Genomic DNA, 26,191 nt, shown 5'->3' on the forward strand with positions numbered 1-26,191 from the left:
AAACCAAACACCCTTTCTTTATTGTCTTTCACTCCTGTTGCCTTTGAAAAAAATTTTTTAACGGAAAAATGTCCCTAAATTACTTGTCTAGATTAAAATAAAAAAATTTAAAAATATTTTTAGTAACCATAATTGTAAATGTTTCCATACTGTTCTCCACTGTGCTCTAAGGCCGAATCAAAAAGTTAACGTTCAGTAATAAATATTCTGAGCGGGAAACTTTTTTGTTTTGTTACGGGGTCTCCCTGCCCTCTCTGTTCGCTTATCCGCTGCAATTCATCTTTCTCCTCCCCGACCCCTTTCTTTCTTTGTAGTATTTTCCGGAGGAAGGATGCGATAACTAAGGGTAAGAAGCCGCTGACCGAGGCCCTGCGTCCAGGGGTCCTAAGGGCGGACCCCGGGGCTCTGGAAGGAAGGCGCGGGGCAGCGGGAGCAGCTGGTGAGCGAGAGCGGGTGGGGAGGCGACCCGGCGGTTAGGGCGGTGCCGTGTGTGTGTGTGTGTGTGTGCGCGCGCGTGTCGGGGGGTGCGGTTCGGCCCGGATCCCCGGGGCCTCAGACGGCCGTGCACCCGGGCCCCGAGCCCGAGGCAGGGGGCGGTCCCTCCCGAGTCCGCCCCGCCCCGGCCCGGCCCGGCGGGCTTATAACTCGCCCGCTCGCGCTCCCGGGGCCGCGGCTCCTCCCGCGCTGCAGCCGGACTCGCGCCGCGCTCCCCGCGCCGGTCGCCCGAGGACCCCGCGCCCAGCGCCCGGCCGCGCGCTCCCGCCCGCCTCGCCCTCCGCCCCCCGCGCTCACACCCGTCCCCGCGCGCTCACACTCGCGGCCCGGAGCGCTCGCCCCGCCGAGGCGCGGGCACCGCCGGCCTCCCCATGGCTGACCTGAGCTTCATCGAAGATTCTGTCGCCTTCCCGGAGAAGGAGGAGGACGAGGAGGAAGAGGAGGAGGGAGTGGAGTGGGGCTACGAGGAAGGTAACCGGCCGCGCGTCGCGGCGTCGGGGGGCTGGCACCGCCGCGGCGCGTCTTCCCCACGTGGGTCTCCGCGGCCTCCCCGCAGCCCTGGCCGCTCGGGGGCAACAGGCGCTCGGGGAGAGCCGGCGTGCCCGCCGCCTGCCTTCGCGTCCGGGAGCCTGGCCTTCCTGCCGGGCAGCGGCTGGCACCTGCCGGCACCTGCCGCCATCCGGAGGGCGAGCCTGAAGGCTCAGGCATGACATTTCTGCCTTGCGAGTAGCTCAGACGAGCATCGTCGCACGGTGCTCAACACCGTGAGAACACAGCGTTAGTGAAACTAATAGCTGCTTGCTTGCTCAGATGACCCTGCAGGGAGAAAGTATCTAAGCCACGACTCTGCGGGAAGGGTGCTGCCACCGCTCCACTCTCTCTAAACTAGTCCTCAATTTCCAGCCGAATCGGTGGGCCTGGCGAGAAGGGGGCTGAGCTTTTAATAAGAAGTTTAGTTTCCTTAAGGTATCCTTGAAGATTTAGGACTGCTAACAGCGCTGACTACTGGCGCTGATGTTGACTACATACACTGAAACAAATGTAGAGTTTATGAATTTTATTATAAAAATATGGAAATTATATTATGCATTTATGCACGGTATATAGATATGTGTGTATGTGCATGTGCACACTTCAAAATACTGTCTGCTTTTCTGATAAGAAGTGTTTATTCACTAGCGTCAGATTTATGCGTTTTGACTCTCACCAAGTGTGCTGAGAGTTACAGGAATCTCCCAGGTACTGCACATAATTGAACTAATGAGCAGAGGAAATTTTTGTGGCATCATTTTTTTTTCTGATCACTTAAAGATGACCTAAATTTCCTAGAGCCATAAATTACTACATCTATGTGGACAAGTAGAATATTTTGTTAGTCTGGGACTTTGAATGTGGTGTTTGATAACAGTAGATCATTCAAAATATGAATGCAAAAATTCACACACATTATTATTACTACATTGTATCTGTAAAGAGGTGGTAGCCATCACCTTCTTAATAATGGCAAGGATCATAAACCGTGTTTAAGCTAGCTTTCCCATGCTAAATTCTGCTGTAACTTATTTTTTAAATCTATTCTCAATTTGCTTCATTTTGTCCTCAGGTGTTGAGTGGGGTTTGGTGTTTCCCGACGCTAACGGGGAGTACCAGTCTCCCATTAACTTGAACTCACGAGAAGCCAGATACGACCCCTCACTGCTGGATGTCCGCCTCTCCCCGAATTATGTGGTCTGCCGGGACTGTGAGGTCACCAACGATGGACATACTATTCAGGTTATCCTGAAGTCGAAATCAGGTATTTAAGATGTTTTTGTGTGCTCCTGTAAACTAGAAGTCATCACAGAGCTGGTTAGCCTGTATGACCTTAAAGATAGAGCTATCTTAGCTCTGTTGACAGGATACCTTTATATACTACAAAATGCATTTTGGGGAATTGTTTTCTGAAACATTTTTGAAAAGAGGAAAGCATGAAATGACGAAGGTGTCAGTTTGGTTTTTCCATGTTGTATAGTGTTACTGGTACAACCTTAGTTGGTCAAATCGCAGCTCTGTGGAATTTGAGGAAAAGTATATGCAGGTGCACCAACCTGCATTTTATCCTAAATTGTTGATTAGCTTAAATCATTTAGATAATTATAATTCTCTATTTTACTGCTTTATGCAACTAAAGCTTAGGATTTATTGACATAATATGGCATTCAACAGAGACTTTTCAAATTAAGTTTCTCTACTATATTTATACAACAAAAATTTTACTAATAGCAGTCAAAGATCCCTTAAACTCAGCAAAAGATTTAGATGGCAAACAAAGCTCTTAATTTTATGTGTTTTTAACTCCGCTCCTCCCATCTAAACTTGTTTGAGATGGATCTGAAATGTTTTTTAGAAAAGCTCTTGGCAATTACCAAGGAAAGTGGTTTTTGGCTTAAATGTAGTGGAGGAGAAGGCAGAATATTTTAAAGTGAGCATTAGCATCATACTTTTCATAGTGAATAATAACTGTATTTCCCCCTTGGGAAGGATTTAAAAGTAGAGTGTGTTGAAATACTAGAAGGTGCTTAATAAACAGAGACCGACTGTACTCAAATTAATTCTGAATCAATAAATTTAGTATTTCAAGCCATAAAACCTTTGAATTTATTATTAGACAGGGAAGGTACTGATATCCAACTATGGGTGTTTTATTTGTTGTGAATGTTCCTGAGCTTGGATTCAGAATCCATGAGATATAGATTAATGTAGTCTTCCCTGCCATCCCAAATTCAAAGACTGGGCATCACTCAAAACAGAATCTAGGTATTATATGGATGTGGCCAAAGAGACAGCTTCAGATGTACATTTGAACTTCAGATTTTTTTTTGGCAGGGGGGTTATCTATGATGGGACATTATGCATTATTTTTAAATGTGTAGGAAAATTATTGAATGCTGACTGTTCTGATATATAAAAACATTTTAAGGTAATATTGGTATTATATTTTAAGGTGTATTAACATGTTGGCATGCCTTTGTACTTTTGGAAATAAACATGTATCTATACAACAAACACGTATTTCACATCAGGCATCAAGGTGACTGAGTGTTGGTTTTATACACATGGATAAGATGGTTCTTGAGGATTCATATAAGTGAAACCAGAGACTTTCAAAGTGTCAGGGTAAATAGGACCTGGTTAGTGTCACAGTATTACAGGAGCGTAGAGGGGTGACTGAGGACCAGTGCTGCCAGTTAAGGCAGTGTGTCTCCTTTCCTGCTCGAAGATCAGATTTGCTTGCTCAAACTGAGTTTACCATTTTCTCCCCAGTACCTTCTCAGACGTTCACATTTTTCCTTGGTTCCCTACCTCACCCCAAAATAGAGATGATCAAGCAACATTTCAGCCCTTACACCATAAGGTCCCCCCTGGACCACCACGGAGGAGCTGTCTGTGTTTCTCTCTGGGCCTAATTTGACGCACACAATCTAGACCCCTTACTCCTGCCTCCTTGGAGACCTTGCTCCTTCAGATGCCCCGTCTTCTTTCTGCCACTAGACTCATTTCTTCTCCATTGTTTCGTCTCTTTTAATATTTCTCCGAATTAAAAAAAAATGTAACAAAAATACCATGTCTGGACTAGTTTGTTTATTTGTTTTCTAACATATACAAGCTTTTCAAAGGAATGATCTGCAAACCCCAAACACTCTGGGCTTTTCATCTATTTAATTTAAGCTTTCATTTATTTAATTTATTTAATTCAAGCTTTGTCTGTATCAAAATAGGATGTAAACTTAAAATAGTTGACCGGTACTGTAATTCTGGCTGCACGCCACCCCTCCCCACCTAGAACTGTTTGCCCTGGCGACAACCACTTTCGACGCCTACCTGTTTCTCTTACTGCCTCATCCACATTTCTTAATAACACATTTATACTGATGTGCTTTGGATGGAAGACGAGGCTAGTCCTTTTATGACCCTTCCCCTTCATGGCTTTGCCCCCCCCCCCACCCCATGTCCTTGTCTGCTTAAATTACTGTTGTCATTTAAATTAACTCAGTGCTTGTTTTTAAATTATAACTGTGCAACTGTTCTTTCCAGCTGAGACTATATTCTGTTTCCTTTATTGAATAATGAGGGGTTTCTCCCCACTGGGGTTAGTGTATTTTTGTTTATTTGGTGTTTTGTTTATGATTTCATTTCCAAACTCTCTGACGGTTGGCTGGCAGATCTTCTCCCAGGAGATTCAGAAAGCCCTCTGAAGTCCTTCTGTCCCACCTCTCTCTGAGGCCTCCCTTCCCTTCTTCTGCCCCATGTGGACGGCCAGCTCCTTGGACCTCGAGCCTAGGAAGTTCCTTGGCTTGTCTCCGTGTCCAGGCCCGTGTTTCCTAGATGTTGTGACATCCTTTTTTGAGGTTGTTCCCTCATTTCAGGGAGTTTCTTGGTTTATTCCCTTCTACAGTTCGTCTTCCAGTAACTTCCTGAGAAGAAGGTATCTCTGTGTTGGGTACTTGGTGGCCCCATTCAATCAAGACAGGTGTGTGTTTCATTTCTTGGAACTTTTCTTATATTACTTCATTGTTAAGTTTTCTTTTCTCTTTGTTTCATAACATCTATTTATTTTTTGGTCTTTTTCTTCTACTTTCTGGTAGCTTAATTCCGATTTTTCTGTCTTTCTCTTAAACTTTTAATTTCTGCTCTTACATTTGTAATTTTCTAAAAAATTGTGTTTATTCTATGAGTCAAGAAAGACTTTAAAAAAAAGAAAAACTGCTACCATTATTTATTTCCTAATTACAGGATCTTTCTCTATTCTTTCCTGCATTGCTCTTTCCCTGTTCCCTGTATGTCCCTATTTATTCTGGGATCCTTTTTCTGTTTGTTTTGGTCTGGCTCTTTTAGGTTGGAGGTCTTCTCAGATGCCCAGCGATCTTTGGCTCTTTGGTCAAATGTAGGAATGGGTCTGAAAGTCAGATCAGCGGTTCTATGCACACGGGCAGGGACTGAGCTCTGGAGAACGTCACAGTGATGTGGCTATGTAGGACCAGGTTGTGTGGTTGGAGGAGTCTTTGGGGGCGTGTCGGCTTCTCTGGGGAAGAAGGTGTGGTGGCTCCCACCTGGCTGTCCTGCTTTCTGGTTGTTGACCACAGGCAGAGGAGTGTAACCAGGGGGGCACATGAGCCTCCACTGACATTCACTGTCGCCTCAAGTCCAAGTTTACACTGGAGTTCACTCCTGGTGGTGTACTTTCCATGGGCTTGAACAGATGGATAATGACGTGTATCCACCATTGCAGTTTCATACAGAACAATTTCTCTGCCCTCAAAACCCTCGTGCTCCTCCTTGTGTCCCCACCCCTCCCCAGCCCTTGGCGTTTGCTAATCTTACCGCCGTCTTCTTAGTTTTGCCTTTTCCAGAGTGTCATATACTTGGAGTCACACATTTCATAGTCTTTCACTTGGCATCTTTCACTTGGTAATAATGCATTTAAGTTTCCTTGGATGCTGTTTTTTTTAAAATAAAAAATTCATAGAATAAGCACAATTCTTTTTTGATTGTTTGGCTTCGTTTATGTTAAAAAATAACACAGAATTACCAAAAAGAGTTACAAGAGTTGTAGCCTAATTTGAGCGCTTATACGTATTAAAGTAAAGCTTTTAACATAATCCTAAGGATATAGTTCCCGTATGCAGTAATCTCACCCGGGATTTTCAGTTTGAGTGTGTCACGGGTGCGAGCCAGGCAAGCCGCCTGCTGAACGTTCCCAGACCAAGGTCACCGACGATCTTCCCATCCCACAAGCAGAGGACCACTTTAAAATTCTTAAAATGCTTTAATTCTGCTACATCTGCTGGCAGTTTTGGAAGCTCTTTCTCCCATTGGTCTCTGTGACACGCCACTTCTTGCTATCTCTCCCTAATTTTGGCTGCCCTTTCTCTGCCACTTCTCCATTCTCTGTTATCCTTCAATGATGGAATTTCTCGAAGTTTTTTCCTCAGCCCCCTTCTCTTCTTGTGACCCAGTCACCCTAGAAGCGGCTCACTTGTACGGACTGTATGTGGCTTTGTTCGCTGTTCTGATTTCTAGTCAGGGAGCAGATGAGTTCAGGAAAAGGCCTGAATCTTAGATTCACTGAGTGGGATGGGCCCCCAGGCCTGCCGGTCTAGCCTCGCATCTCAGACCCTCTGGCAGGTGGCTGGGTGGCCTCAGCTTGAACAGCTCAGGAAAGGAAATCTATTCCTCACTGAGGAAATCCACTTTGCTCTTGAATAATTCTCCAAATCGAGAAGCTCTGTGATTGCCTCATTGTTTCTTGCTTGGGGTTCTGGACCGCCACAGAACACACGCAATTATACTTTTACGTGTCATTCTTTAAAATACTGACCACCACCGTCATGTCATGAAGCTACCATTTTTCCTTCCTGACATAGTTCCTTCAACCGCTCCTCACGTGAGAGTCCTTCATTAATACCCGTTTATGAATCATTTACTACAGGAATTACAAATTTGCTTGTCTCTGAGAGCCAGGTAAGGTATTATAAATGAAGGCAACTAGGAGAGCGAAACTCATAACTAGCTACTGACCCTCTGCTTTGTCTGCAGTGTTGGAAGGCGGTAGGGACTGGTGGGGTCTGTGGGAAATAAGCAAACTGCAGAGAGCACACCTTGTTTGCCAGATGTCGAGTGTGTCCGGAGCGGCTGGAGCTGTGGACTTGTGAACCACACACACGCGTTCCCTGCGCTCTTCTGGCCTGCAGGGCACAGTTGGCAATCTTTGTTGTGCTTTATGTGAAGTGTTCCATGCTTGGGATCAAGCTGATATGAATCCGACCCAAAGCCAGCCCTCAGGGAGGCTACAAGGATAGATGGTGAGAGACCAGCACACAGGGAGGGATTATTTGGGGCTGAAATTATTAGGGAAGGATTTGCGGAGGAAGTAGCACTTGCAGTGATTGTTGAAGGGGGACTCGCATGTGGACTGGGAAGACGGGACTGTGTGGAAAGAGGACAGCAGATGAAAAAGATGAGGCTGCGGGAGGGTCTGGAGATCGGATGAGGAAATGCAAATCCTTCAGTATATCTGGAAGGAGAGATTCAGTCACGTTAAATGGGGTTAATAGGAAATGTAGTGGAGAAGCTGTGTTAGGGCAAATTCACCAGGGATCTTAAACCCGGTCTAAAGAGTATAACCCTTTTTTCGGTTGTTCTGTAGGATAAAGTCATAATTAGCATGTTGTTTTAGGAAAATTAACCAGGCCACACTGAATAAGATGGGATCTGGGAGAGACTGGGAGCGTCTGAAGGTTGTTGGAAGAGATTCAGTTGCCCAGAGCTGCCGCTGCTGTGTGCTGGTGGTGCTGGAAGGAAGGGGGGCCCAAGAGAGGTTTCTGGGATGCCGCCTGCCGACCTCAGTGATCGCTTGTGTGGAACGGGAAGCAGGGCCGGGCCGGGGTGGAGCCCCTGTGGCTGGGCCACAGTCTGGATCCTGTCACCTTCCTTCAGCCTGTGCTGTGACACATTTCAAGGTGGTACGGTTCCCCGTCAGGTGGAGCTGAGCCCGGCATCACATTCCGGGTGTGACCCGGCCAGACTCTTGGTCCTGCCATCTCCCCGAGGAGGGACAGCCTTATTAAGGCTGCCACACGTGTCATTTAATTTCTCCATAGGATCTACGAATCTCTGTCCCCTGGGAATATTAGCATTTTTAGCGAACACGGACAAATTAAAACCAGATACTTACAGTGGTGTAAGAAGCAGCTTAAGTATGAAAATTTAATTGCAGATTTCTAGCCCAAGTGGTTTGATACTTAAGTTGTGAAAAAGGTGTCAGGCTGCCCAGGTTTACGCAGTAGAATGTCATTCTGTCCGAAAACAAGTGGTGCGTGACCACTTTTTTTCATGCACCATTGGTATCGGAGAAATTGCAAATCAAGGTAGGTCATTTGTGCCCTGCAGTGCAACTTCTTATAGAAACTTTAACTGGAAAGACTTACTTCTGGGTCTTTGATAATTCTCAATATTAAGTTTAGAGTAGATTATTATTATTATTATTAATCATACTTTTTCTCCCAAATAGGACAATTTTTTAACATTTTTTATTGAGTTATAATCATTTTACAATGTTGTGCCAAATTCTAGTGAAGAGCACAATTTTTCAATTTTACATGAACTGTCACATTTTTTTCTCTGTGAGCTACCATAAGATCTTGTATATATTTCCCTGTGCTATACAGTATAATCTTGTTTATCTATTCTACATTTTGAAATCCCAATCTGAAAATAGGACAGTTTTTTATGGTATATCCTAGGCAAACTTGCTGATTGAAAGATGAAGTCATCAAAAAATATCTTAAAGTTATTTTCACTTACGAAGAGGCTCTATATTCTTTATATGAAACATCAGGGTTGAATTTCTTTATGATTACATTTATTATTAGCTAATTTTGGGGGACTAGAATTACCTGGACAGCTGCCCTCACCTGCTGACTTTGCTCATGTAGACCCAGTTTAACTGGCCCCCTCTCCCTACTGCGGATCCCACCGCTGCACGGTATACAAGCCGATGATATTTATTCTTTAATATGAGGTAAAGCTGCGGGTTAAAAGCTCAGGACTATAAAAAATGTTGATTACTGCTTTCAAGACTTCAGATGTTAAAAAAGAACTAATACTATTTTTGCAATGTTTTATGAATAAATTTGGGATAATTTAAAAGTTAAAGTGAGATTATAAAATCTTTGAATCTTAAAAAAAAGAAAAAAATGGGGGGAAGATATAGCTCAGTGGTAGAGTGCATGCTTAGTGTACATGAGGTCCCAGATTCAATCCCCAGTGCCTCCATTTAAATAAATAAATAAATAAACCTAATTATCCCCTCCTCCAACATTAAAAATAACTAAAAAGAAAAAAAAATGTTTGAACCTTTTGCAAATGAACCTTGGAGGCCCCTGATCCTCTGGGGTCCATTGGCGTTGTCTCCCTGCGTGCTGGGGTCGCGGCTCCAGCAGGCTGTGTCTTCCGGCCTCACCGTCTTTACCTGGCTGTGACATAACTTTTGAAATGGTTAAGCTGCCCTTTGCTGGTCCACCATCCAGGCAGGCCTGGGAGTAATATTTTAAAATGCAAAGATATTAGTTTCCTGCTTAAAAGCTATTGATGGTTCCCCCCATGATAAATTCCAGCCCCTCAGCGTGGGCCACAATCCTCTTCTGACCTTCAGATCCTTTGGCCCTGGGCTGGCGGACTCCTCCAACTGTGCTCTCGTGGGACGCACTCAGGCAGGTTCACATCTCCGAGCCTTTCTCAGCCTCTTCTCTCTGCTCGGCATGCACTGTCTCCCTTCTTCTCTTAGCCTGCTCTTCAAGACTCTGCGTAGCCGTCACCTCCCCCAGAAAGTCTTCCCTGACTTTCTGATGCCCCCTTGGCTTTGGCTCGGCCCCTGCAGGGGGGCCTCCGAGTGCCTGGTGCACTCTCCCTCAGCGGCCCTGATGCAGTCAGTCCCTGCTTTTACATCTAGTTCCTTAAGCACTGAGAACGCCCCGCCAGCGCGGAGATTATGCCCTGCTCTTTATGTACTCAGTGGTCCACTCGGGCTGGGCGTGGAGCCCATCTCAACACGTATGTGTTGAACACCAATGGAACGAGGAGGAATAAGCCTTTGAACTATCTGGCAAATCTGTTTTCAGCAAAAGATGATAGAAGCTTGGATAGATCTAGATAAATGTACATACATCACGTCTTTAAGGGATTCTCAAATTTTGCAGTAGCTTCTGAAAGGGGCTCTTTTATGTCTATAAACACAGTGGCCAGGCCTGTCAAAGGCAAGGCGTGAAGGAAAACGAAGGTGGGAGTAATGACACCGGTTCAAACTGTATTCTTTTCACGAGTTCGTCCTTCTGAGGAAATGCAGCCTGTCATCAGTGTTTCATGTTGTCTCATTGTAATTTTATTGGACATAATGACATCACAACCAATAAATCTGCCACACAGTGATAAAAGATCACTCAGAAAAATTTGAGTGATATTCGTAAGTGCAGGAAAGGTGTTCCCCTTTTGGTGTGACTAGTTTTCCTATGGAAAAAGTAAGTGGTGAAAAGGGAGGAAAATGCCTTAAGAGGATGTTGCCAAATGGGTAAAACAGAGCTGCTCTTTATTTGTGTTCTGTAAACATGGTCATTCCTGGGGGATGAGCAGGAAATGTCTTCCGGCCTCACCTGGCACCCCATAAAATTCTGCATTCAGGCTTTTGTTGTTCTTGACGGCTTTGCACAGCCGTGCGATCTTAGCAGGCTTATCTTTGGGTTATTCGTCTGCAGCAAAAGTGAGGAGTCCCAGAGCCGATTCCTGGCTGGAAGCTGCCCCTTTGTCACCTCCCTGGGGACGGGACCTGGGCAAAATGCTCCCCTCCTTTGCGTTCACGTTCAATCCAACAGAACGTAAGACCCTGAGATTATGACTTCATGATAATTTCATTGAATGCAATGACGTCACAGCCATCAAAACTGCCATGTAGTGACCAAATATCACAGCAAAAATGTGATCTTCATAAATGTATAAATTGGCATTTCATCCCAACAGAATGTAAGTTCCAGGGGCCCGTGAATTCTGTCTGCTTTGTCAAAATCAGTGTTATCTTAAGCACTGAAGATGGTGCTGGGTATAATGTAGGTGATCACAAAATATTTGTTGAAATATTTTTTGAGGGAACCCCTGTGGGGCTAGAATTTCTCCCTAACAAGACATAGATCTGCGCAGCTTGAATTTCCAGGGCATTTAAAATGTCAGCTGTGTTCCCAAGTTTTAAGCTAAAGGAATATTGGGCATTGGTCAGGCGGGGGGTGAGTATGAAGCATGGGTCTCTTTTTGGTCCCTGAAATCACTGCCAGGATCCTCTTCATCTCTTTCTGTAAGAAAATACTGGTGGATACTCTGTAACAGTTTCAGAAATTATACGTGTGTACCTGATGAAAATGTTTTGGGGAAATACTTCTTTTTTTAATACTCTTTCCCATCTCACGTGGGCTTCAGTCCACAATACACCCCTTTCTTTTTCCTTAGCCGAGTGTAGCTATGCCTCCTCCAAGACGATTTTCTGCTTTCTCTTGAAAGTGGAGTGTGACTGACCCCCCCCCCCCAACCTCCCGCTCCCCGCCGGGCCTCAGGCCAGGTTGTAGCTGTGCAGGTGAGGGTGTGTTCCCCCTTCTGATGCTGCAGGCTGGGGAGCAGCAGGTCTGAGACTTCTAAGAAGCCTTTCCCATTTGTTCTTTTTGGTTGAGAGATGGAGTTCACAGCGGGGGGCTCCAGGCCTCCTTCCCAGTTTTTCTTAAGACCAAGTTTGGACCCAGCCAAGGGCGAGGAGGCAGTGTTGGGGTTCTTCGGAAGCTGTGGCACCCTGGTTGAGATAAAAACACTCTACTCCTTCGTTAATCCACGGCAGGATGCTCACTGGAGAAGGTGCAGTGAGCCTGCATCGCGGTTCTGGATATCAGTAATCCCTTTTAATCCACGTATTGAAATCTTATTTTTGGATTGTTCTAGGAAATAGGATGAAAGGTAATACTCAAGGAGGGGACTGCAGTTTAGAAATCGAGGCTTAAAGAACTCTCCATTTTCTGGTTCGTGCTCGTAGGTTCTGAAAGCTGGGGTTCCCTGGCCTTGTCTCACTGCGGGACGTGGGTCACAAGACTCGAGTTCCAGACTCCTGGACAGGCTAGCTGGGGGACTGGGGCGAGTCACACCCCGCCGCTCTCGGCCGTGTTTTCTCCCCTGTCTATGGGGATGATGACACTGACCCCTCAGAGTCATGGCGAAACATAAAATAAGACCAAGGACGAGGAAGACATTAAAAGCGTGCGTGACACCGTGGCATCTTAAAGGCCAGGCACCTCGCTTCCCTTCCCCCCGCATGTGAGGTCTGAGCCCTTGAAAAATTAAAATAGCTTTTGCCACTGATGCTGTTTTTCTTCATCAGTTGAGCTGGAGGAAGGCTTGGCACTGAATCTGGGGGGACCTTTTAGCAAGGACTCGATGCTGTTCATGTGGGCCAGGGCCTCACTGCTCCGTCTCTTTCTGTCTTTGTTTCCTTTTGCTCTTCTTCCTAATCGATGCCGTCCAGCTGCGGGATAGGAACCTTGTTGTAAACAGCCTTGAATTCTTTTGGGGACGAGTTATCAGATGAAGAACCAACCAAATAAGTAAATATGGCTGCGCCAACCCCATTTCTTCTCCTTTGAGTTTAGAGTAAGGATGGACCACAAGGCTGCTCCTCCAGGCGGCACTCACTTTGGCCTCCGTTGCTGCCTTCACGACAACAGCCTGAGTGTGAACACCCGCCTCTCTCAGAGAGATCCCTTCGATGGGGTGTGAATTTGGTCAGCTCCTTGACTGACAAGAACCAATAATCCTTAGTTGATACCATTTAGAATGAACAGTTTTTATAAGAATAATGCAAATAACCTTTGTGTTGAAATTGGCCACGTGTAATGAACTTTATTTCACATTTCTCTGTACGACATCAGGGTGTGTTTAACTAATGAAAGTGTTCTGTTGCTTCAAGATAGGTTCTTTTTCTAAATTCTTTTTTTTGGGGGGAGGAGGTAATTAGGTTCATTTATTTATTTATTATTGCTAATTATTATTATAATTAATTATACTATTTATTTAATAATTATTAATATATTTAAAAATTAAATATTATAACTAATAAGCTTTATTTATTTATTTATTATTGCTATTTTTTTTTTAATGGAGATACTGGGGACCTTGTGCATGCTAAGCGTGTGCTCTACCACGGAGCTCTACACCCTCTCTCTGACAGGCTCTTAAACAGATGCATTTTTCACCATCCTTTAGTGTGCCCTTGTTTGGGACACAGGTTACATCCAGAAACGAGACTTAGAGACAAGGCCGCATGGAACTAAATTTAATATTTTAGGTATTGTGAATATTTTATGACAATTTTGTTTAGTCAATATTTGTGATACGGGATGATGGATTGCTTTTTTAAAAATGTGTTTTCATTGTTGAAAAATCAAGGTGGCTTACTAATAATTCTCTTCATGGATAGTTTTGTCAGCGGATACCTGCTCTCTAGATTGAGAGCCTGCTTGTATAAATGGATTATTTGTAAGCAAGGTTTAACTTGTTGACAGGCCTCGAGCACATTAGTGGTCAATCTGAGACCCAGAGCACCGTCTTGTCCCCCGGTCAATGCTGAGTGTAGCTCTCAGGGCGTGTGGCTACTGCACTGACCTGTTGACTTTCTCTACACCTGTGCCTAAAATGCTCACGAGGTTAACATATATGTTTCATCACCAAGTGTTGCAGAGTCCCAGAACTTTTGCTGTATCCAGTTGACAGGATAGATTCGCCGCCCAGTTGTGACACCCTTCTCATTTTGGCTTATGGATTTAACCTGTAGAGCACATGAGACCTTGTGGCTGAAAAAAAACAGTTCTCAATGTTTATAACGCTGTGCTGGTGAATGTGTTTGAGATGTGATTAAACAGACTTTGTTTTCTTTTTTCAGTTCTGTCAGGAGGCCCATTACCTCAAGGGCATGAGTTTGAGCTGTATGAAGTTAGATTTCATTGGGGAAGAGAAAACCAGCGTGGCTCGGAGCACACAGTTAATTTCAAAGCTTTCCCCATGGAGGTAAGAGGAACAAATCAGTTTGCAAAACTCTTGTTGTTCATGCGAAGTATTCAGCGATTTCCAGAAAACGATTTACTTTGGAAGTAGATGTATGGCTCTTGAATTTCATCGACTTACATTAAAATTAAAAAGTGCTCAATGACCTGTAAGTTTGGGGCAGCAACTGAAGCTTCCCATCAGCCTTAGTGGGGCTGGAGAACGCACATGGGCTGTTGGCCACAAAGGTGCTTTACGTTTAATATTAAATTTCATTCTGGTATTATTACTGTTGTCAAAATTCTGCAGTCTGCAAATTCAGTAGGTCACTTTTGTAGATGCTACGAACAGAGGATAAGCTGAAAACAAATAACTTTTGGAGAAACTTCATGAGTAACTAAAAGAACTAGTTTAGCTCTGATTAAAATTGGTAAGTTGGTTTTATTCACACTGAGCAATGAGAGAGAGAGAGAGACGGAGACAGAGATTTTGAGTGATTCTTTCATCTGAAGAATTCCCTCCCCCACTTGTCTTCTTAGTCAACTCCTGCTCTTTCTTCAGTATCTGGTTGAAGTATCATTTCTCCCATGGGACTTACTTCTGAGTTCCTTCCATAAGCAGAACTAATTTCCCCTCTTCTGTGCTCCCAGCACACTTGATAGATTGCAGTGAAATTGACTGTGTAGATTGTAACCTTTAGTGTTTAAAGAGTCGTCCTCTCTGACTGTGGGCTCCTGGTATGGATGGAAGTGTTGGTGACCCCCCTTCCCCTAAATTCATATGTTGAAACTCCCCCATGTGAGGGTATTAGGAGGTGGAGCCTTTGGGAGTGATGAGGATTCGATGAGCTCATGAGGGTGGGGCCCTCATGGATGGAATTAGTGCCCTCGTGAGGCTCCAGAGAGGGCTCGCGTCTCCCTGCTCTCTGCTGTGAGGACACAAGAAGACCGCTGCTTGAAAGCCAGGAGTGGGCCCTCACCAGACACCAGAGCTGCCGGCACCTCGATCTTGGACTTCCCAGCCTCCAGAACTGGGAGAGAGAAACTCTGTTGTTTAAACCACTCAGTCTGGTAATTTGTTCTGGCAGCCTGAGCTGATGGGACAGCACCTGGAGCAAACATCTCCCTCTCCTCATGACACCCAGTGTTTAGTCCGGTGCTGGGTGCATCAGGGACAACCCGTGTTGGTGAAATTGAGAGGATGTCTATGTTGGTCCAGGCCTTGTTCATATTTCTTTCTATGAGAACCTGCATTTCTCTCCAGGAAACAGTCCATCAGAGGCAGGTAACAGTATATTTTGGGGGCTGCCGAAATGCCAGTCTTCCTTCTCCATCATTTCCAACTACACAGACTTGAGTATGGAATTGTTCAGGGCCAGATACCACATCCAGAGCTGCATCATTGCCTGGAACTCACGACTCTATAATTTTTATAAATGATGCACGTACTCGACAGAATGACATTGGAGAAAGTATGTCTCAATGTTACTTTAAAACTAATTAACAGATTTCTTTTGAAAGCTCAAAATATCCCTGCATGAAAAAAACCCTCAAGTCTGAAAAGTGAAGTATGGATTGTTTTAAGGATGGAGGGGAATAAAAACACAATTGCAGTTCGTGAAAGAGTATATGAGGTCTGTGATGGTGAGACAGGAAGAGAAGGCAGCTTCCTTAAGGTCTTGATGGGCAAGGCTGGGCCTTCAGATGTTACCTTCAAGGGGCTCTTTTCTCAGTGCCTGCTGACATCCACTCACTCGCTGTGCCTGCAAACAGTTCTGCCCTGTCTCTGTGTCAGCTCCGGCTGCTGCCCTGTTCCCACCCAACGTGAGAAGGAAGAGTTCACAGCAGAACATATCGAAGAGGAGAGAGGACACGAAACAATCCAAAATGACGGAACTGCTGGAGGGCTGGAGGGCGGAGGAGGGGCAGGAGGGCCCCGACTGTCGGAGCCTCAGCCCCGCCCTCTGATTTGAGAAGCTGCTTCCTCTCAACCGATCCTCAGAGACATGCTCTGGTCATCAGACATTTAAGGAGGCGTGGGAGTGGTTGGATAGACAGCAGCTTCTGCATGGGGACTCCGTGGCTTTGCTTGTGACATGGAACTTACAGCCTCAGGAAGTTTCATCAGATGAGGTGCGTCGCTGATGTGTGCTCGTTGCTCTGAAGCTGCGTAGAGCTTCTGGACCACATGTTCAGACTGGTCCTGCTACTTGGTGAAGTTTTGACTGCGCCGGTCCAGGAAGCACAGGTAATGGTTTGTGCTGAGTGGAGATTAAATTCTAGTAGTGAGGCTTTATTTCTGCAGAAATAGTTATATTTCGGATAATGGAATTACAGCCTCAATTTTTCCAAAATAGGCGATGAATGGTATTTAAATTCTTTGTTATCCCGGGTTATCTCTGATCCAGTCCTAGAGAAAATCCTCCTTTCAGTCGTCTGACGTTTGTTTAGCGCTGTATCCTGTACAGTGCGTAAGTGCTGTGGGTGTGCGGAGTTACAGGGAGATGCCTGTGGGCCAGGTGCTTTTGGTTTGTTTGTGTGTTTTGTTTTGTTTTAGTGGAGGCTGTGAACACTGAGCTAGGTTTGAAGGAGGAGAGGGCTGACCCGGTGCTGAGAGGAGAGGGGGACTCCACGTGGAATAGCCCAGGAGGCAATGAGATGGCTAACGCGGAGACAGGTGGATAGCTTGCCACCATCCCCCATCCTGAGCTGCCGTCAAGGACCACCTGGGACACAAGACCGGGGGTGGATTGAATGGACCGTGTGGTCCCAGCCACCCTGCCGAGTGCTCACCAGGCTCTGGAGAGGAAGCAGCGAGTTCAGGGGCCCCACTTAGGACATGGCAGAGGGCACGCGAGGCCTGTCAGCTGACTTCTGCTCTGTGGAGTGCTGCTTTTTCACCTTCCAAAGCCAGTTCTTACTAGGAAAGTCAGCTCCAGTTTGAGATTTTATTTGCAGCAGTAGGTAATACTTTGGATTGGGGTTGCCTCATGGGAAAAAAAAGGGACTCTCACCATGAAAAGGAGCTAAGACTGACACTAAAAGAAAGAACCTCAAATCTGAGTGGTCACTTTTCGGGGAAGCTTTATCATTTTGACCAGAAAAAGGAATCTAAATATAAGGATTCTTATCATTTGGTATCCCGGAGTCTTCTACAGGACTAGCAGATTATGCCTTGTGGGTAAGCACCTGAAGGCATTAGAACCTTGGGCTGTGGCCCCTTCAGTGGTCATAATTGCAGAAACTCTCTCTCACATCTGGGTAAAGAAAAATAAGAATGACTTTTCTGTTCCCTGGATTCTCACGCACGCTTGCATTTTTATTCCATGAAAATCACAGCTCCTGCTTTGATTCGGTATATTTATTTATTTTTTCACTTACTAAAATGTATTTAGTGCAGAAACCTCACAGCTTACTAAACAGAAAATAAATTACAGTGTTGAACAAACAGAAATGTTCTTTGAGCTGTACCACACGATGTGGCAATCCGTGGTTTCCACTTAGAAGTAGAATTGTATGAAGCCAACTTGACCTTTGAGTAGTCACTTTGAACCTACCTTCAATTTTATGTTTGTATTTCTTATAGTACATTATTCATTGTCGTTGTCTAAAGGTGTACGAGAGGTTTCTTGGCAAAATAGCTGAAAGAAGCATGTAGGTTATAGCTGATTTTACTGTGTAAGGCAAACTTGTGCAAAATGAAAAATTAGTCCCTATCAGTGAATCTGATGTATAATTAATTTATAGGTGGTTATAGATTTGCTGCATTTGGAAAATATTTTACATTGGGTTCTAACCGGTTTGGATTCTACAGTAAAATACATCTCCTTTTCCAATAAAAAAATAGACTGATTTAAATATGTAGTTTGTAACCAAATGGTCATCTTTCACTGTTTTCCATCCATCCTTCCCTTTGTGAAAATACCCTGAAGGGAAACCAGAAATTTTTGTTTGTTTGTTTCTGCAAATAGGCAATGCAGAGAATGTAAATAGAGGAAAAAGTTTGAAGTCTTTTTTTTTTCCTTTATAACCTCTATCCCTTCCTTTAATTGTGGCCTTTTCTGTGTAGAGAAATTCCTTTAGCATTTGTTGTAAAGCTGGTTTGGTTGGACTGGATTCTTTTAGCTTTGGCCTGTCTGTAAAGCTTTTGATTTCTTCATCAAATTTGATCAAGAGCCTTGCTGGGTAGAGTGTTCTGGGTTGTAGGTTTTTCCTTTTTGTCACTTTAAAGGTATGCCCCTCCCTTCTGGTCTGCAGAGTTTCTGCTGAAGCATCAGTGGATGGTCTTATGGGAGTTCCCTTGTATGTTATTTGCCACTTTCCTCTTGTTGCTTTTGATAGTCTCTCTTTATCTTTAATTTTTGTCATTTTAATGATAATATGTTTAGGTGTGTTTGTCTTAGGATTAATCTTGTAAGGGACTCTCTGCTTCATGGACTTGGGTGACTGTTTCCTTTCCCAAGTTAGGGAAGTTTTCAGCTATTATCTCTTCAAGTATTTCCTCAGGCCCTTTCTCTCTCTCTTCTCCTTCTGGGACCCCTCCTTTAGGTGAGCACGTTATCTTCTACAAGTCTAGTCAATGTGACATTTCCTGGTCATTTTTCCTGACACATCTCTTTATAATTGCTCTGCATGCGGTTGTAGTAGAATTTAGATCATCAGCTTATTCTGTAGTAAAGATCCAGTAAATATTTCCTGTGTGAGATAACTGACTAACAGTGCTATAAAACTTCTAACTGAATAGAAGGATGTTAAGAGATTTTTAACTTCATAAGATACTTGCAAGTATAAAAATGATATACATATTTCTGGTTCTTTTTTTTTTTTTTTTTCAGATTTAAGAGTGATGGGTTAAAGTGGCACAGTGACGTTAGTGAGATAATTTTGCCCTGGCCACTGCTTTGCTGTGCTTGAACACATTTTTTTCGTTTAGCTTCTTAGGGCTACACACAACCAAAACTCACCGTGGAATCCTAGAACAATGTGCCATGAATCCTGTGGGAAACCTGACTTTTTGGTGCTGTGGTTCCCTGGGCGGCAGCCCGCCCTGGTGATGTAGGTTATCAGTTGGGCAGGGCTACATTCTGGTTCTGTTTCCCGGGGTATCTCCTGTCCGATTTCTGTGTGGTTGTTTAACCTCAATTCCTTCATTAGGACGTAAGGATAATGCAGTTGTACCTGCCCTTATGCAACATAGAGAGAAGCTGAAAAATTAACAGCATAATATTAGCAGCACCATTCACTAAGTACAGTGGTAGAAAATATTGTTATTATTTACAAAATCTGGTATTCACTTAAAGTGTTTTCATGAAGCATTTTAAGGGCCATCGTTAGCTGTATTGAAGGCAAAGATTGTAACTTGGGACAATACAGTTGTTTTGTATTTTTTTTAGAAGCTTTGAATTTAGTAGGAAAAAAGAAAGTCAGATTTTAAACTGTTGAATATAAACATTAAGTATAGAAGGAAGACATCTGTAGTTGTAAGATCTGACAAATGAAAGACGGACTTTTTTTTGGTTTAATCAATTAATGTTTTCACTTGGAAACCCTAAGACAAGTACATTCTCTAAGCCCAGCTTCATGAATCACTTAGAGCTCTGGATGAGAGAGTTTATTCCGCGGAACCAATTTATTTGGCTTCGGAGTTAGTGTAGTTCCCATGAATATTCCTTGGTGGGTGTGCAAATCAAGTTCTCTGAGGAGAGCCCATGAAGAGATCGCTTCTCTGCAGCCTGAGCTCTGAACAAATAGGAAATTGGCATCATTTGAGTTACCAGATAAAGGAGAACATTGTGGAGAAAGGACACTGGAGACAGAGCTTAGTGTGAGAGGAGAAAGGGTCGGCCCGCTCGGTTATAGGCAGGGGGTCGGGGGAGGGGGTGCCGAGGTGGTGGGAGGGGGAGGGTTGGTGGAGAGGGGACTCGTCCTGGTTGGGCGCATTAGCCTGCTCTCTGGGGGTAGCTTAAATTTCAAAAGAGGAATAAAAAGGAGAGAGGAGTTAGTTGAAGGAGTGGAGAGGAAGGCCAGCTTTGTTTAGGGAAAATCCCTCTTTACGGGAACAAGGAACAGGGAAGAGGCATTTCCTGTTAATAAGACTAACTCTTCCAAGTTCTCCCACGGAGCCTTTAAAATCGTGCAGCGCTTGACACAGGAACCCAGCCACGTGGGATCAGCGAGGGGAGTCCTGCTTCCTTTCACTGCAGGCTTGTTCATTCAGCTGTCTGGGACCACGTCCCTTTTGCAGCTTGCAGCTCCGTTTCACCTAAGATAGTCACACACTGTTCCGTTTTTTGGAAGGGTCTGGGGCTTGGAGTGAGCGAGCATTTTGAAGCATGTGGAGGATTTTTTTCTTTCTAATTTACTTGGGTGGTTTTTTTGCCCATTTCACCATCTCAGCTTGGACCAGTTCTTTAATCCAAAGACACAACTAAGGGCAGCTTATGACTGTTTCACTTTTCAAAACTTGTGACCTGGGACCAGGGCTTAAATCATGAATCCTATTCCGAATTCAGGTTGTACGACATTGGAAATATTTTGCCATAATTTTTAAACACAAATATCACTTACTCACCTTGTTACGGAGAACAAATGTTACAGATTTTTATCAGTGGGCATTGTTCCTAATTAACCTACCAGCCCTGACAGGCTCTAACTGTGTTCCCAGTCTTGCTGCTGTCGACTAAAAAAACCGCACAACTTAAAAGCTGAGAATTTTGCAGTGGTCTTTCTGAGGATGTCAAGGCCGGGAGGCAGCTTGTCAGCGTTTTGAGGGACTGACTGCTCCAAAGAGGTGAGAGGGGAACCAGGATGTATAGGAGTTCTTGCAGCAAAGACCAGGTAGTTGGAACATCAGAAGACTTCTGTGAATTAAAGAAAACCAGATGTCTCAAGTTAAGAAATTCAGTGCTTTTCTGTGGATGGGAAGGTGCAAGAGTCTGGGCTCACTGCAGGCCTTCCTTTGATCTGCACCTGAGCTCTCTAGGGCCGGTGTCCTGTTCCTTCCCATCCTGAGTCCCCTCAGGGGGCACCGCTGGGGGCGGCTGCAGTGGCTTGATGGCTGCAGTGTCCTTTGTTTATTGATATGGCAGACAACGTTCTTCATTCACACTATGTTCTAATCTAGAGCTTGTCTGTATTAAAGAGCTTGACTATGCTGGCCCGGTGGCTCAGGTCGCAGCGCGATAAAGGTGATAGTAATGTGTTGCCACCTGTTCCTCAGCTGAGCTCAGCGGGCTATTTTATAGCTCTTCCTCCTCCAGAGTCCGTTTTTCCCCATGAGCAAGTGAAAAGAAAGATATTGCTACATTTCGAGGCTGTTCGGAAGGCAAGGTGGTGGAGGGGTATAAACCATTCAGTTAGCCAGCGTTTGTTAAGTGCCTGCATTTAAGGCCAAGCTCTCTGGGAAATACAGAAGGTAAGAAGACGCCGTTTGTTTTAATGATTCTATCGTCTGGTTGGAAGAGGGAGAATTAAGACAGAAACCTGGGAAGAGATACCAGTTGAAGGGTTACATGGCAGTGTAGAACGGTTCACAAAGCCCGGAGGAAGCAGCGCCTGTGTGTTTGCCACTGTGGTTGGTGCTGACGTAGGACCATAAATGAGAAGTGATCCAGGTTCTTCAACAGGGTGTGGCCTTTTACAAATGGCTGTTATATGTGAAAATACCTGTAAGGGATGAAATATAAAGGGGGACACATATCATGGGGTAGTGGATTTCTGCCGGGCTCAGAGAAAACTGTGGAGAGGGTGGATTTTGGGGCCAGGCTTTAATGACTGGGTAGGAGTTTGCTGGATAAAAATGTCATGGGTGGGAAAAGAAGAGGTGGCTGTGAAAGACGTAGCAGAGGACCTGGAGATTGGGCTTGGTGAGTGATTAAAAATGGCCAGTATGATGCTGAGAAATGGAACTTGAGTAATTGAGATAGTGGTGGGACAATTAATAGGAAAATAAAAAGGAGTCAGAAAGTGAGGGACCATGGGAGAAGCTAATTAACTGGGATTAAGAAATGATACTATTTTGTGTCACTTTACCCTGCTGGTACCCATGATGCTTTCCATTCCAGCACACTTTCAAATTAGGGAAAGAACAATAGGAGTTGGGGGTCGTGGTCCTTTGAAAAGTTGTGAAGATGCCGTTTGCTGCGGGTAGCGGGGAGAGAAAACTGGCGCTTTGCTAAACCTTATGTGATTGAGTCTTAATTAGAGCTCATCTGTCTCCACACGACACAAGAGTGAATTAAACTAAAGATGACTAGATTTTAGTGCTTATTTATCGTTAGCTGGAGTTGCTTTGTGTTCTCAAGGGAGAATAATTTTTCAGCTTTGTGATTTTCATCCCATCTCTTTAGTCTAAAAGAGTCTGAATTTATTGACCGTCACAGGGTAATGTGTGCTTTGCCTGGGCTTTCTAGGCAGAACTCAGAAGAAGCTCTCCACTTTGGTGTTGATCTTCCTTACTGATGTATCCATTTCAACCTGGCTCTGGGTGAATGGGTCAATATCAGGACTCACGGTGTCTTTTCTTCATCTAATGTCATGGGATACCAGTGGCAACATTTCATTTGGTCACCGCCGCTTATGGGTGTCACCGGAGTGTGTAATGGTCCCGAGTAAGCCTAGTCATGCAGTGCTTCACCAGGGGCCGTTATATTCCTGACCCTAGGGAGTGGTTATTTTACCCCCTTAGTTTAATTTATTCCGATTGTAGCTATAATAATAGCATCTGCTGTCTTTATCCACATCGATAATTAATCCATTCTTGAAACTTAACTATACTGTTCCCCTTAATAAGAGACACTCCGGGAACAGCAACTGACAACAACACCACGTAGCAACTCCCAGAGCACAGACATCAAGAAAAAGCCCCTCCAGGAGGGATAAATTAGGGGCTGGGGATTAACAGACACAGTACTGTGCATAAAATAGATAAACAACAAGGACCTGCTGTAGAGCACAGGGAACTATATTCAGTTTATCATAATAACATAAAATGGAAAAGAATCTGAAGAGAAAATACAGATTTGTAGTCATATGTGTAACTGAACCACTTTGCTGTACACCTGAAACTAACATTGTAAATCAACTCCACTTCAATGAAAAATTTTTTTTAATAAGGGGAAGGTTTGCAAAAATGGGCCGAAGACATAGATAGGAAAGTAGGAAAGCCTGTGCGGGTCCTTAACAATAAACTAATGAAATCTACTGCTTATTATTCAGAAATATTAATGGGAGTAGAAGAGATTTAGAATTCGATTTATACTTCTAAAATCCCCTTAGCTGATTCGTTTTATGCTCATTGATAATTGGTTTACATTCTTCACGTCTTTATTTTTCAGGGTCTTATAAAATGATGAAAATGCCTCTTAGAATATTTCTGGGCAAAGCTCTCTATCAGAGCAAAAAACTCAATCCACTTTTGTCTGTTCTTCGGTATAACTTTATTTTTAAGAACTATGACATTTTTGTCTATCAGAAGCCCAGATTTGGATTGTAGTGACAATTTTGTTTATTAAGTTATTTAGGCTATGCGTAATCTGGAAAATTTGATGTAAGTGACCAACGGAGTGCTTTTGCTTAGCGTCCTGCAGTTCTTTTAAGGGTGTGCCTTGGTTTCAGGGAAGACATGGGAGACATGGCTGAGAAATAAGGAAGTTTACCTCTCCAATTACGAGAAGTCCCGAAGAGCAGGTCCAGGGTTCCAGAGTTGTTCCAGCTGCTCAGCCATGTTTCCAAAGGCCGGGTTTTTTCTGTTTTTCTGCCAAGCCATTTCAGCATTTTGGCTCTTTCTCCTTTGATTTTTTTCTCTCATGGTTGTAAAATGGTATCACCTGTAAGCATCAAATCCTCACAAATTAATGGTTCAAGGTCGTAAGAGGAGGAACTTTATCCTCTTGCAGGTAGTGAGATATAATTTATAAAATTCACCGATTTAAATAGTACAGGCCAATGGCTTGTATGGCGTTTTGCAGCAGTCACCATGTTCTAATTTTAGGCCACTATCATCACCCCAAAAAGAAACAGTCACTGCCTGTCCCCTCTCGCCTAGGCAACCACTTATCTGCTTTCTGTGTGTAGATTTTCCTATTTTGGACATTTCATATAAATGGAATCATGCAATATGCGGTCTGTTCTGACTGCCTTCTTTCACTGAACATACTTCCACCCAAGGTTTATTCATCCATGTCGTAACCTGTGTCCATACTTCATTACTTTTGATTACTGGAGAGTATTCCATTTCATGGATATACCACATTTTGTTTATCTGTTCACCAATTGATGGACACTTGGTTTGTCGCCATTTTTTGGCTGTTAATGAATAATGTGGTCATGAACATTTGCATACAAGTTTTTGTGTGGACGTATGTTTTCATTTCTCTTGGGTATATACCTAGGTGTGGAATTGCGGGGTCATATGGTAAACCTTTGTTTGACATTTTGGAAATTGCTAATTTGTTTTCCAAACTGCCTACACCATTTAATGATCCCACCGGCAGTGTATTATGAGGGTTCCAGTTTTTCCATATCCTGCCCAACACTTGTTACTGCTTGCATTTTTGATTTTGATTGAAGGTTAATCCTGATCTTGCCTTTTGAGGCCATAGATGAGTTTTGCCTGTTTGGGGATTTTATGTACATGGAGGCATGCTGCTGCATGCTCCTGCGTTCTTTTGTTTCCAGCTCTTTTTTGTTCCAGCTTTACATTTAGAGATTCATCCACACTGTGGTGTGTACTTTTGGTTTGCTTGTTTTCATGCATAGTATTTCATTGTGTGAATTTTCTGTGGTACAGTTTTTCTAACGTTGATCGAAGTTTGGGCTGCGTTCAGATCTGATCTGTTAGAAGAGAGCTTCTGTGACTGTTCTAGCCTTCTGGTGCACACGTACTTAGACGTGCAGCCTGAGTTACAGGATGGGCGTAGTTCAGTTCCAGTGGGTACTGTTGGGCAGCTAACCAAAGTGGTTGCAGTAACCTACATGCTTACCAGGGTTTGAATCTCTTTTTCGGAACCAGCAAACGTTTCCCCAGAAGTACTCCCCTCCCCCCGCCCTCCAGCAGAATTCCCTCGTGTAGCATTGGCTAGAATTTGTGCATGCAAGTTCCTGAAATAGTCATTTCAAGGGAAGAGAAAAGGGTGTAATTGTTTTAGCTTAATCAAGATTCACTCCCTGGAACTGAGGAGGGATCTGGCCTTCCCCAGATCACTTGGCCTCTTGCTGTGTAAATGCAGGTGGGTTTCTGTTTGCCTAGGGGAAAGGGGCCGGGAATGGATGGTGAGTGTTAAGTCAGCTGTGTCTCCAGAGAGAAGGAACAGCCGGTTAAACCAATTAGATGCTTATCTGAAAAAGTGACTTTCTGCTCCACAAGATACTTCTGGAATTATTCTGAAAATTTTCCAGCTCTTTTAGTTTCAGCTAAATATAGTAAGTGCTCAGTAAATACTTTTTGCAGTGATTATGTTTTTTTCATTTTAATTTATAGTTTTATAACATTGTATTTTCATAAGGGCTGCCATTATACACTGAATGTCCACCTTGGTACAGTATGTCCAGTCCTTACATCCTCATGTGGCTCTCTGTCACGGTGCCTTACTGAAAACGTGCTCTGAGGTCCTCACTTCCAACTATCAAGTTTTCCCATTTTCCCAGAGAAACATGTTTTTATTAAACTCTTTATCCTGTTGAAGGCTTAACAGCAAATTAATTGAAAATACCTGGTACCATGTTATATAAAAGCAAAGGTAGTAAAACAACTGTGTACCTCTGTAATAATTTTATTCATTTTTTTTTTTAACAAAGGTACTGGGGATTGAACCCAGGACCTCGTGTGTGCTATGCGTGCACTCTACCACTGAGCTACACCCTCCCCACTTACAATAGTTCCAGATAGCAACATTATCTTCTGAGCCGTGTTACTTTAGAGCAAGGCAGGCTTCTGCTTTTCTAAGGGGCCCATCTCAGCGAGTACATCCACACACGAAGGTAGGGTTTAGTTCATTAATGTATTTCATCTCTCTAAAGCACGTGTGCCATCTGTAATAAAAACTTTTAGAAAACAGCCATTTTGTTCCTATCATTTGAATTTTCGTAGGTTTTCG

The 26,191-nt window shown here is 43.9% G+C and overlaps 1 protein-coding gene across 1 annotated transcript in view; it reads left to right on the forward strand.

The window, feature by feature from the left end:
• The first annotated feature begins 627 nt into the window (after positions 1 to 627).
• The window catches only part of CA8 (carbonic anhydrase 8), a 77,471-nt gene continuing 51,907 nt past the window's right edge, over positions 628 to 26,191 (forward strand). Inside the window, exons 1-3 of the mRNA XM_072951921.1 lie at positions 628 to 966; positions 2,099 to 2,290; positions 13,997 to 14,121. Coding sequence (XP_072808022.1) covers positions 867 to 966; positions 2,099 to 2,290; positions 13,997 to 14,121 — 417 coding nt within the window. The 5' untranslated portion in view covers positions 628 to 866. The remainder of the gene's footprint in view (positions 967 to 2,098; positions 2,291 to 13,996; positions 14,122 to 26,191) is intronic.

The sequence above is a fragment of the Vicugna pacos genome, chromosome 29, assembly GCF_048564905.1.
Source record: "Vicugna pacos chromosome 29, VicPac4, whole genome shotgun sequence".
Taxonomy (NCBI): Eukaryota; Metazoa; Chordata; class Mammalia; order Artiodactyla; family Camelidae; genus Vicugna; species Vicugna pacos.